Source organism: Hylaeus anthracinus, unplaced genomic scaffold (assembly GCF_026225885.1).
Source record: "Hylaeus anthracinus isolate JK02 unplaced genomic scaffold, UHH_iyHylAnth1.0_haploid 2, whole genome shotgun sequence".
Classification (NCBI taxonomy): Eukaryota; Metazoa; Arthropoda; class Insecta; order Hymenoptera; family Colletidae; genus Hylaeus; species Hylaeus anthracinus.
In genome coordinates, this window is record NW_026534838.1 from 7,578,662 (window position 1) to 7,590,247 (window position 11,586).

Sequence of the window (11,586 nt, forward strand, 5' to 3'; positions counted from 1 at the left end):
ATAGAGAGCACCGACGCTGGAAACGGCAGTGCGCATGCGCAGAGTACACTTGTGTATTAATCGATCGTTTATCGATTATTTACAAATAATTCATAAACTTTTGCATACTCAAAGTAAAGCTTAGGCTTCTAAGAATCGTCTCCTATAAGTGAATTGAATTGTTATGCACTATTTAAATAGTTGTAAACAATTTAAGACAACCGTACCATCTGACATAGTTTAATTTCAATCGAGATCGTATCAACACCGGTTTTTTAATGTTGCTAATGATCTATACTAACTTTGCCGAGTACCAAGGTCCATTATTTATATGCATAAAGTTAATAAATAATAGAATAAATTGAATATTTCTAACAAAGTAACGTGTAGTTAAAAGTGAAATCGTCGATGATCCTTTAATAAAAATCGAGATCGTAACAGAAATTTGTCTTGAATGTTGCAACGATCTATATCTATACTATAGTTGACGAGTCGTAAAAGTGAATAATTCATTTATAGAATGTTACAAACAATCGAGTAAAGCGAAAATTCTCACTGAAATTCTCGATGATTGCTTAATAACTATAAAAATCGTGACAAGAATGATCCTTGAAAGTTACTATTGTTCCATGTACCACTATACATTATGTACTACTACTACTACTACTATTACCATCAATGGAAAACCGAATAAATTATTTAGCTATTATTTAACTAGCTCCTCTAGTTTTCAAGATATTTAAAAAAACATGGGTTTCGACCCCAACTATAGGGGCTGTTTTCAGCCCTTGGATATGAACGATTGCTAATAATAATAATAATAATAATAATAAAAAAAAAAAATACGTTTCAAATATTTTATAAGTGGTACCTATCACATACATTTGATGAAAATCGACGTGTGACAATTGGATATGTTCCCTTGCGAGGTCGGTCAAACGATAAGGTGTAAACGACAACAGAAAGTAAGTTATCGACCGAGTGAGGGGTAAGCTGCCAGGTTACCAAAGGGTTGGATTTACGAAGGGGTTGCAGGCAGCACTGTCAGGAGCAAACCATGGGACTGGGCGACCGGGAAGCCGGGAACGGGAAGGTGATAGGGGATGCGAGGAGGCAGTGGTCGTCAGTCGGAAGAGAGAGGCGTGGGGCGAGGTTGTTGCGGGTGAACTCGTGGGGAGAAGGAGAGGCCGAGGGCGAGGGTGAGGGCGAGGGTGTCTGTACGTACACCGAGAGAGAATCGATCTAAAACTAGGAGTCGCCGCAGTAACCGCTGGGAGGAAGCCACTGTTACAATTTGCCCCCATATGCGCTAGTGAAATCTTAGATCGGGTAATTGTACGGCGAGGGCAGCTGGAATGAGGTGTTCCCGCGAGGAGGTGGTCGCTCGCGTACGACCCGCGCGTTTACATGAGCCTCGCCAATGCTGATAGCACCTGGGATTACACGAAGAGTGCTGGGAAGATTCGGGGAACCGGACAAGAAGAGGAGAGACAGGGAGATTGTTGGGACATCGGTGAGAAGAGGATAAGGGTACACGGTGTCGCATCGGAAGGTGTTTGTGCATGGGACGGGCAGAGGATCGCCGATAGGAGCCAAAAGGGAAGAAACGGGAGGAGGAAGAGGCGCACCGTGAAAAGAGAGGGAAGCACGGGAACGGGTGCAGGGGAAGGGACACGGGAATACCGAGAGCGCGAGCAAGGGTGGGCGGATAGTAGTGCACGAGAGCATCCGTGATAATGCGACGTGCGGCTTCTTTGCTCGTTCCTTTTGAATAAGTGCTCGCTGGGACGGTCCCTTACCTGCAGGGATATGACGTAATGGCAAGAGAGGTACGAATTGTCTTTGCTTATTTCCCCCGTTTAGTCTGTCCAACGTCTACCCATCCGCAGACCCTGGACTCCTACCACCCAACCGAGCTGTTTGCTATTCGTTGTTGCTCCTTCACACCTGACACAGACACCTCTGCGAACACGTTTGATCCGCGAGTGCATCATCCTCGGGCATTGACCTGCTTAATCCTCGGTCGGTCCATCGACTGGGGCAACCCTTCGAACAGATAGGGACCTGCCTTCTTCGTGTTACCGTCCTCCCAGCAGTGGTTTTTGACCTAGGCTGTGTGACCTAGACTCGAGGTTCGGCGCAGCTTTTTAGGTTATGCGATGAAAGGACGTGGCCCCGTTCCCCGATCCCCGATCCCCGATCTCCGATCTTCGATCCCCGATGTCCAGGTTGCGGCATTGTTTACCAAGTCCTCTCCAGGACGCCGAACCGAATGCGATTCCGCATCGGGGAACCCCAAAGTGTTTTGCGGATCTCCCGGGGTTTCCCCGGAACGTTTCATCAGCAGCATCCGTACGATTCATTCTCTTTTCTTTGTTCCTTGATCGGTTACCCGAGAATGATTGAATCAGGTCAGTGTTTTCGACCATAAGTTGCGCCCGCGTCTGCGCAACCCCTTGCTTTGCGCCTCCCTGTTGAAAACTAGGGACAACCCAAACATAATAATTCCACTCTTTCCCGTTATTTTAACATTATCGCGTCACGGCCGACTGATCCGGAGACCCCCTAACCTCGAAGATCGACCGATCGGTGCTTTCCTTGCTGCCGTCATTTTTCTATCGGAGGGGTAAGAGGATTTCTTCTCAGGTTCGATTTTCCCAAAGTTCCCAAAGACTCGGAGTCTCGACTAAGGAGACACTCGGTGCTATGCTAATGGACTTGGGATAATTGTTTCTTGGTCCTGTATGTCCCACGTCTATAGTTCGGACTAGCATCCGAACTGGACAAGTATAGAACGAGGGTTCAGGTGAATTTTAATACGAAGAAAATATTGAGCAAAAGTAAAGAGGGGGAAAAAATGAGCGTTGCAAGGATGTATGGGTATTCGATAATAATTTCTCACTCGAGGTGGCGCGATAGGCTTTGTTTATAGTCTGTTCTACTTGGTTATCACGTATAAAACACGTAGGGTAAAATTACTTTCCTGTTGACCCAGCGCAGACACTTCGGTTCGCTTAACATCTAGGCGATAAGCATTTTCCACGGCGGCTCGACAATTTTACGGTTTCTCTTTACACGCAATTACGTTCCGTTTCAAGCTATCTAAAATATACTCGATGGGCTTCGGTAACTAAGTCTTGGCTTAGAGTTTTTCAGGTTCGATTACTTCCGAAATCAACTTTTTCGGAAACCCAAGCCCTCGTATTTTCGGCAGTTTCGAGAATGCATACTCTTGGATCTGGTTAGAGCTGGCTTTACGGTTCCAATTTATCTACATCGTTGAGAAACTCTTTTTCCTCGTCTATCAGCGAGGCTTCCGTGCCCTGCGTTCTACGGATTCTAGCACGAGTCCAACGGTTAGATATCTAGTAATATAATTTTCTGCTAATCCCAATTTATTCGACGGAGTGGAATAATGGACTTGCTTTAGCCGGAAGATTGAAATTTCATTTATTCGATAAAGTTAACATTTGATCCCTCTAGATCCAAATTGGGCTTGAGTCACAATCTTCGATAGACCATTCTTCTATCGAAACGTCTTGCAAGTTGCAAATGGTTTCGTACAAGTCTGCGTTAGATCTAAGGGAGTGGTTTTCTCCACGCTAAAAACGAACAACTCGATCAAGTCCGCAACCCTCGGAGTTCTCGTCCTTACCCGAAACAACAAACAAGAAACGACAACCCTTCTCCCATTTTTCCTCCACAAGCGACACCTTGGCAGTGTGTCGTACGCTTTGACCACTCGTTCACTGGCTGCGTCCGACGGTGTCGTCTAATCCTAAATTGTAACAGTTGATTTCTGTGCAGGAGTTACGGAGCAAGAGACCTTTTAAGATATGGGACAGCTGGCGTAACGTAAGAAAGGGACTGGTTGTTAGCAATTTCGAGGAACTGATACACCGGGGTAAGAAACGCGTCCATTGAAACCGCTAGCGAGCTCTCTAAACGCCATGCTGCTAGCTCTGGAAAGTATATGCACGCATCAACCACGTGGTTTTCATGGTTTTTCGTCATTTGCCCCCTAACCTAACTATCTGGGAATGAATGGGCAGGTTGTACATAGTTCTGCTTCAAGTGAACTACACCGGGTGAATCGCTTAAACTGACACAAGCTATTTCATCGGAGAAAACATTTTTAAAATAGTTCGTAGACTCCAAGTTCTGCGTCTATACGTTTTTAAATCTATTCTTCCTCGTTCGAGATGTTTAAAGATTAATGGCCTCGTAGAACGAGGTCGCAGCAATCTTCTTTAAAAATAAATGTACATACAAGCATGTAATCGAGTATTAATAAATTATCGCTAGGCGCCAGCTAACATAAGCTACGATAAATATTCATCGAAAAGATAAATAAAACAAAGTTGGACTCTAAAAAAAAAATATCGTCATCAACCCATGCAGTAGCAAAGAAACATCTTTAACGAACTTTAAAGGAAACAGTTTGCGACAGTTTACATGGCTCACCCCATATAAACGCGTTCTATACCAATTTAAGAAATTATGTACGATTGGACGGTCGGAAAGAAGGTCCAACAAAAAAGTATATGAATATTTTTTATAGAGGGCATATCGTTTATCCCTAACGTGCTTAATTTGAACGAAACTTACGTAGACTGTAAATTTGTAAAAAGTAATTGTAACGTAATAAATATTCATATCTACTCGTGTTATATTATTGTATCGTTAGGCTACTATTAAACGCAAACAAACGTAATGGAAATGTAATGTCTGTGCGACGCTGTTCCTCTCGCAGGCAAGGAGAAGTTGGGCGTGCCACAAAACGAAAATGTCTCTCTAGTGTTGGAGTCGGACGGAACACAAGTCGAGGACGGAGAATACTTCAAGACCCTAGCGAACAATACGATCCTGCTGTTGCTGCGGCATGGTGAACGCTGGTGTCCAACAGGAGTCGACATCATACGCGCCGGTATCTATCCATTGAAAGCACACAGTTAATCAAGGCTAAACTTGACAAATTTACCTATACTTGGTTTCCGTTGCATCGTATTTATGTACATCGTATATTATATTTATTACAAAAACAACCGAGAAAATAGAAAACGAACCAAGGGGAAGATATACTATAATGTAACGCCATGCTTTGTGGGATAAGGGATAAAGCTAGTCTATGAGTTTTCTCAGAGGCGTCGCGTGGTATTTTTATAGCAAACGTTTGCGTTGTCGATTGATTCATCTCGCAACGTGCTCGCCTAGCGTGAAGCGTGAAATTATAGGTCGAAGGTGTTGCGCCTAAGGGCGTAGATCGAGTAGATCGCGTACATCTTGTAAACGATGTAAAATAATACCACGTAGCTCGCTTATAAATCTCTTTTCCTTTTAAAAAGAAAACGTCGTGTCGACTCCGTACAAGAGAATCCGTGTGATATCTAGGAAAAAATATGTCTCGAGCCTGGTATAATCGAGATAACGTTTACCGATTACAGCGATTTCAGCCATACCGAAAATAGTTTGCGAAACGATCCACGCCCTGGAGCTGCACGATGAAACGCCGTCGTGGAAGATCATGGACAATAAGGGACGAGTCACCGTGGTGCTCCACTGGGATCAGCGTTCGTCCACGTCGTCGCAGGTGCAGCAACAACAGAAGGGTCCGGACGCCCAGAGCTCCAAGTATTCGCCCACAAAGAAAGCCGATCTGAGCGGATCCCAGCGGCCGTCGTTGGTGATACAGACCAGCCTGGACAAGTTCAACTACAGGGAGAAATCGGGTCACTTGGCGGCGGAGATCGGTCCCAGTCGCTACACCAGCCCCCAAATCACTGTGATAAATCATGACGACATGGTACGATAATCCTGGCTCTTTTCCGTTCCGTTTACGATTCTGTTTCACTGATTAACACGAGGTTTCCGGATGTGTAAGTCGTCGGCTCCGATGGCGCCCGACAACGTCCCCGGTTCTATCTAGACGGGAGTAACGCGTCTCGTAGGGTCAGAAAGACGACCCGCACCCGGAAGCCTCGGTGGTGTCTCGCATCTCGCGTTGTAGCCTCTCGAAAGTCATCGTTTAAAATGTCGTCGTGGTAACGACAGCAGCAGCAGTCGCAGCCGCCGCAGCCGCAGCCCCACGGGATCTCCGGCCGCCTGGTCAAGCAGAGCACCAACTCGTTCGACAGCACCACCATCCATATCCATACGCCGGAGTGCTCGAACCACATCCATCAGCCGGTGGTGCGTAACGGGAGTCCTGTAAACGGGGCGGACGGTGGTGCCAGCGGGGAATGCGACTTCCACTGCTGCGCCCTCCACGAGGAGGGACGCAGAATCGCCGTGCACAAATCCGTGGCCACCTCGCCGATCCAGGACGCTCAGCATCAACAGTATCAGCAACAGCAGCAGCAACAGCAACAGCAACAGCAACAGCAACAGCAACAGCAACAGCAACAGCAACAGCATCATCATCAGCATCATCAACAGCAACAGACCCAGACTCAGACCCCGTCTCCTCAGCCGCCGTCCTCGTTGTCGGATGGCACGAGACGGCCCGGTCTGGCCAAGGGTCACGTCAGATTCTGCGATACCGCCGACGAGGAATCCAGCCCGCGGTTGGCTGGAAACTCGACCGGCGGGTTTCACCTTCATCATCATTACAATCATCATCAGGAGCACGATAGCTCCGAGTCGGAGACCGAGAACACGATCATGGAGGACGAGATCGTCACCTCGGAGAAGTTTTTACTGCTCATAGATCAGCTCACCGTAGACCAGAAGCATTTAAGCATCAAGGACATCGGTATCATCCTCGAACGGCTCAGCTCAAAGATTCTCGACGTCGAGCGTCTCGATCGCGAGAGCGAGAGCGAGGAGTGTTACAACTGGACGATCAAGGCGATCATCAGGGGCGACGTATTGAGGGAGTTGGGGATCATTTACAACGGGAATTTCTATGCGATCTCCGAACATCCCGGCTACAAGGAGGAGTCTGAGGAAAATAACGAGGATAACGAGGAGGAGGAGGAGGAGGATAGACTTTAATATGATGCTGTTTTACTAGATAGATAGTTAGATCGATAGATAGATAGATAGGTAGATAGATAGATAGATAGGTAGATAGATAGATTATACACCTATTAATGATTATTATTAAATATAGTACGTAACGAGCTGTTAGCTGATTGGTGGTGGGCGGTGGGGGGTGGGGGATTCGAGAATAGCGTTAAAAAAACTTATGGGGGGGGGGGGGAGGTCAAGAGGGCGAGAGGGTGGATACACCGGGAAACTGGTAGACGACTGGCGAAACGTGATTTTTTTCAAAATGTTTTCATAATAAAACAAAGGAACGCGTCACGATAAAAGGATTTAAAAAAAAAAAACAGATCATACGATACCTTATAAACTTAGTTCTAAAGACGGTTGTTGAAATATGTACTTATTAAATAGTATGTATACTTGTAGGAAACGTTTTTGGGATTACGGACGTTCAGTTCGTAACCGTCCACAACACTGCCCTATCTAAAAAACAAAAAATGAAAAAAAAAGAAAATAAACGACGAGAACGAGAGAGAGAGAGAAAGAGAGAGAGAGAGAGAGAGAAAGAGAAAGACAGAAAGAGAGCGAGTTCTGGTCTCTCTACAAGCAATCCCGCGAGTCCTCGCGAGGATCGAGCGGAAGAAACTGCCAAAACCTCGTCCCCGAGGAGAACCCGAAGAGACGAAAAAGGAAACCGAATGAAGAGGAGCATTCCCGTGGCACCCATCGTGGATCGCCGACGCGGATTCTTTCATCGTGTTGTAAGAGTCCTTGGTCGTCCGAGTCGGGCATTTTTTACTTGTAGCTGTTCTCGTTTTCCTTCGAAATGTTCTCAGCGACGAAGTAAACATTTTCTTTTAACGAATTTCATTGATTTTCGCCCGACTCTCGTCACGCGTCATGCCGTACTGCACTCTAGACTCGGTTAGGGGAATTCGTGCCAAAGCAGGGGAATACCGTTACCCCTTCTGCTTGTTCTGGGTCATGCGCAAGATCTAGGTAGATTCGCGGCGTGGTTGCGCAGGCGCCAAATAAATAGTTACATGGCGCGAATACGCATAAATCATTGCGTCGCTGACCGCGCTACAAGCTTAGAAAATGTCGGACCATTACGTTATAGTATTTTAAGTTTATCATAGTATAATTATTATTTATAAAATACATATTATCGCGTGTCACTACATAATTTATTAAAACGACGTTACGCTCAAATACATGTATGTATATTCGGCGTTTTGCCCGAATTGATATTCAAACGAGAGGGAAAAGTGTTGGCGGCACACTAGCCGTGTATTCTTCTAATTTGGCACGATTACTGCAACCGTACATGGGTAAAAACCTCGTCGAACACCCGTTATACGCGTATATACACACGCACGCACGCACGCATGCACGCACGCGCGCGCGTATTTATACGTACGTACACAGAGATATACGTATGCTTGCACGGTGTACAGACCGCGTAGGATCGTTCAGAATTTACGTTAGCGAACACGCTATACCATAAGTGATATACCGATACATACATAAAGAAACTTTGCAATTTTAATATATTTCTATTGTAAGTATACTTCACACTGCGAATCGAGGACACGATAAAAACTATATATGTATGTTAGCGGTAACAACGTCGTGCAAATGAGAACACACTTTATACATAACGATATTAAATATATATATACATATATATATATATAAAATTATAAATTACGCTTCGTACAGGACTCGGTGGTCAGAGATTGTTTGCATCGGAGATGAGGCAAAATTTTATTCGCAGAATGAGTCTGTCGATGGACTCTAACAATTCAATAAAAAATGTAATTAATTGGCCGCATATATCTTCTGTGTACTTTAAATTTAAATCCATGATATCGATAGCACGATGGAATCGTGTAAGAGATTATAAATGTGGATAATACGGATTCAGAGCCAAGGTTACAAAAGAATAATTCGATTTTGTCTCTTGAAAAAGTTGTGATCGAAGAATCTACGTTAAATTGGTTTTGTTTTGTTAGTTAAGAACGCGCAGTCCTGGTTGTATTAAAATTTCAGTGGACGACGACCAGTACTCTGCGTGTGCCACGGGGTCCCTGTTTTTCGGTCAGTGACGCTCGTATTCTCACGACATAAAGCGTGAATTATTTCAACGCACGGCTGAATGAGAGCTCAAAGTTGCTTCCCAAGGTTTTATTCGAGGGACAACGGGTGAAAGGTTGTTCATCTTTTATCGTTTACGTCAATTGTTTACTCGAATAAGAATTTTCCTCGTCTCTAGTGCTTCTCTTCGAGAGAAGAGAGAAATAGGAAGGATTGAGTGCACGCGCGTGCGAATGCGTGGCTGGCTGAGCGAATGTTGCGACTTTTTCATTATCTTCTTCTTCCTTTTAAACAATTTAGCGGTACGAAGTGTGTTCGCGAACAGCTTCGACGTTTCCACCGTGATGGAAAACCAGTTTATAGGTTTTCTCGCAATCGTAGTGCCATCTTAACACAAAAAAAACATGAATAAATAATTAAAAGTGATCGAACAGCGGAATAAATAAAAGATGAATGAGTAAAATAAATAATAATAATAATAATAATAATAATAATAATAATAATAATAATAACAACAACAAATAAAAAAATAATAATAAATGATAACAGAGAGAAATAAAAGGATTGTTATAAGTTGTAACTGTTGTTTTTTGGTACATGCAGATACTATATTACCTATGTATATGAGAAAAAGTATGGCCTCTGCCGTTCATTTATGTAGCCTACTCCCAGTATCCATTTTTCGTGCTAGCGAACAGAGCTACCGAAAACGACGTAAATCATTCGGTACAAGATCACTGAAACACAGAAAAGGGGGAATCCCTGAGACAGAGAATAACCTCGCATTACGATTACCTCTGCGTATCTGCATGAGCTGCTCGAGTCTGAAATGTCTGTGTTCGAGACAGCGCCGAATTGAGATTTTGTAGACCTCTGGCCTACAATTACTATCTGTACATATATATGGCTTCGTTAATATTCTGTATGCATATTTCAAGTAAACATATTACGGCAAAAGTAAACATTGCACTGTATACATACGTATATACACACACACACACACACACACACATACACACACACACACACACACACACACACACACAATATACATATGTATATATACAATATACATGTATATACGTATGCTGTATATGTACCCATGTATATACAGGGTATAGCGAAATTATGTTAACACTTTTAAGGAATGTAAATAAATACTTTTTCCATTCGAGTGTTGATATAGTTATGAGAAAATCTGCATTTATGTATATGTTAATCGAAACGATTCATGGCGTACATAAAGATTTTTAATCAAACTAAAGCTACGTTTGGATTCATAATTTTAGCTTGAGTTTGAATGAAATTGAAACAATTTGATATCGTTATTTATATCAATATATTAACACGTACAATGTGTCTTTTTGTCGTCTTGAGGTATATATACATATACATATACATATATACAGCATACTAGTTTAATCTTTCTTTAAATAGCTAATTTCAAGTATTCACACTTTGATTCGGTATTTGCAAACGATCTTTTCATTAAGTCTTTGAAGGCCCTTCAGCCTTCCTTGGGCTGTAGCCCCTAAACTCCCCGACTTGATTCAACTCTGGTTCCAAAGGCCGGGTAAAATAGGGGAGCGAAAGCGAGAATTGTGATGAAACTGAATTGCGAGTTCATAGTTCGGTCATTACCAGCGTTGGGCATAACGTAATTCACGACTAACAATTAACGAATAATAATCGGTAGCCACGATGAACGATTAACGAACAATCAGTCGCAAATAACGATTGACGAACGATAGGACGCGATTAAGGCTACGAATGATTACAAATTACTGATTCACCAGATTGTGGATCGCTGATGCAACAATTGCAATAGCGATCGGCAAAGCAATCACCAAAGTAATCACATACAGTAATGAGAAAGTAATCGCTGCTCAACTCTGGTCGTTCACACGCGCGCGTTTTCGACTCTGTAACACTTTCGTCGTTCTAGATCATAATAGATCCTATCGATTCGCCTGCGAGACTTTGCACCGAGGCAACGGGGTTAGCGAATCAATAAAAAAGAATAAAAAAGGAAAGAAAGGAAAAGTTGAAGGAAAGAGATTAGAGAGAAAGAAAGGGAGAAGAGCGTGCGCGATTCTTGTAAGATTTAGAAAGAGTCTTCCCTCTAACCAGCGCAAATCGGCGCGAACCGGCGCGGTGCATACACGTGTGTACTTAATAATACACGAGATACGATATGTAAGAAGAAGATAACAAAGAATATAATATATATTTATATATGTACACACACACACACACGCGCACAAACACACACACGCACACACACACACACACACACACACACACACACGTACACACATATTGTATATTATATATACATATTCACAATTTGCAATCCTACTGTGCACTGTCGAAACGAAACATAAAATGATGTAGCGTGCGAATTAAGGTTTTTTAAGCATTAAAAACGATGTACTGACTTTTTTAACGACGTTTTGTCACGTTACGGCGTACTATATATATATATACAAATATAAATAAATGAATATACATCATATATGTATA

The 11,586-nt window shown here is 43.3% G+C and overlaps 1 protein-coding gene across 2 annotated transcripts; it reads left to right on the forward strand.

Annotated features, from left to right (window-relative positions):
* The first annotated feature begins 807 nt into the window (after positions 1–807).
* On the forward strand, positions 808–9,575 carry LOC128893109 (hybrid signal transduction histidine kinase B). Of its 2 annotated transcripts, none has more exons than XM_054153917.1 (5): positions 808–1,808; positions 3,787–3,883; positions 4,733–4,906; positions 5,424–5,782; positions 6,031–9,575. In XM_054153917.1, the coding sequence occupies exons 1-5, from the start codon at positions 1,797–1,799 to the stop codon at positions 6,970–6,972; spliced, it is 1,584 nt and encodes a 527-aa protein (XP_054009892.1). In that variant the 5' UTR covers positions 808–1,796; the 3' UTR covers positions 6,973–9,575. The 2 variants fall into 2 exon arrangements, with proteins under 2 accessions (XP_054009892.1, XP_054009893.1); XM_054153918.1 differs by having other exon boundaries at positions 6,034–9,575.
* Positions 9,576–11,586: the final 2,011 nt, after the last annotated feature.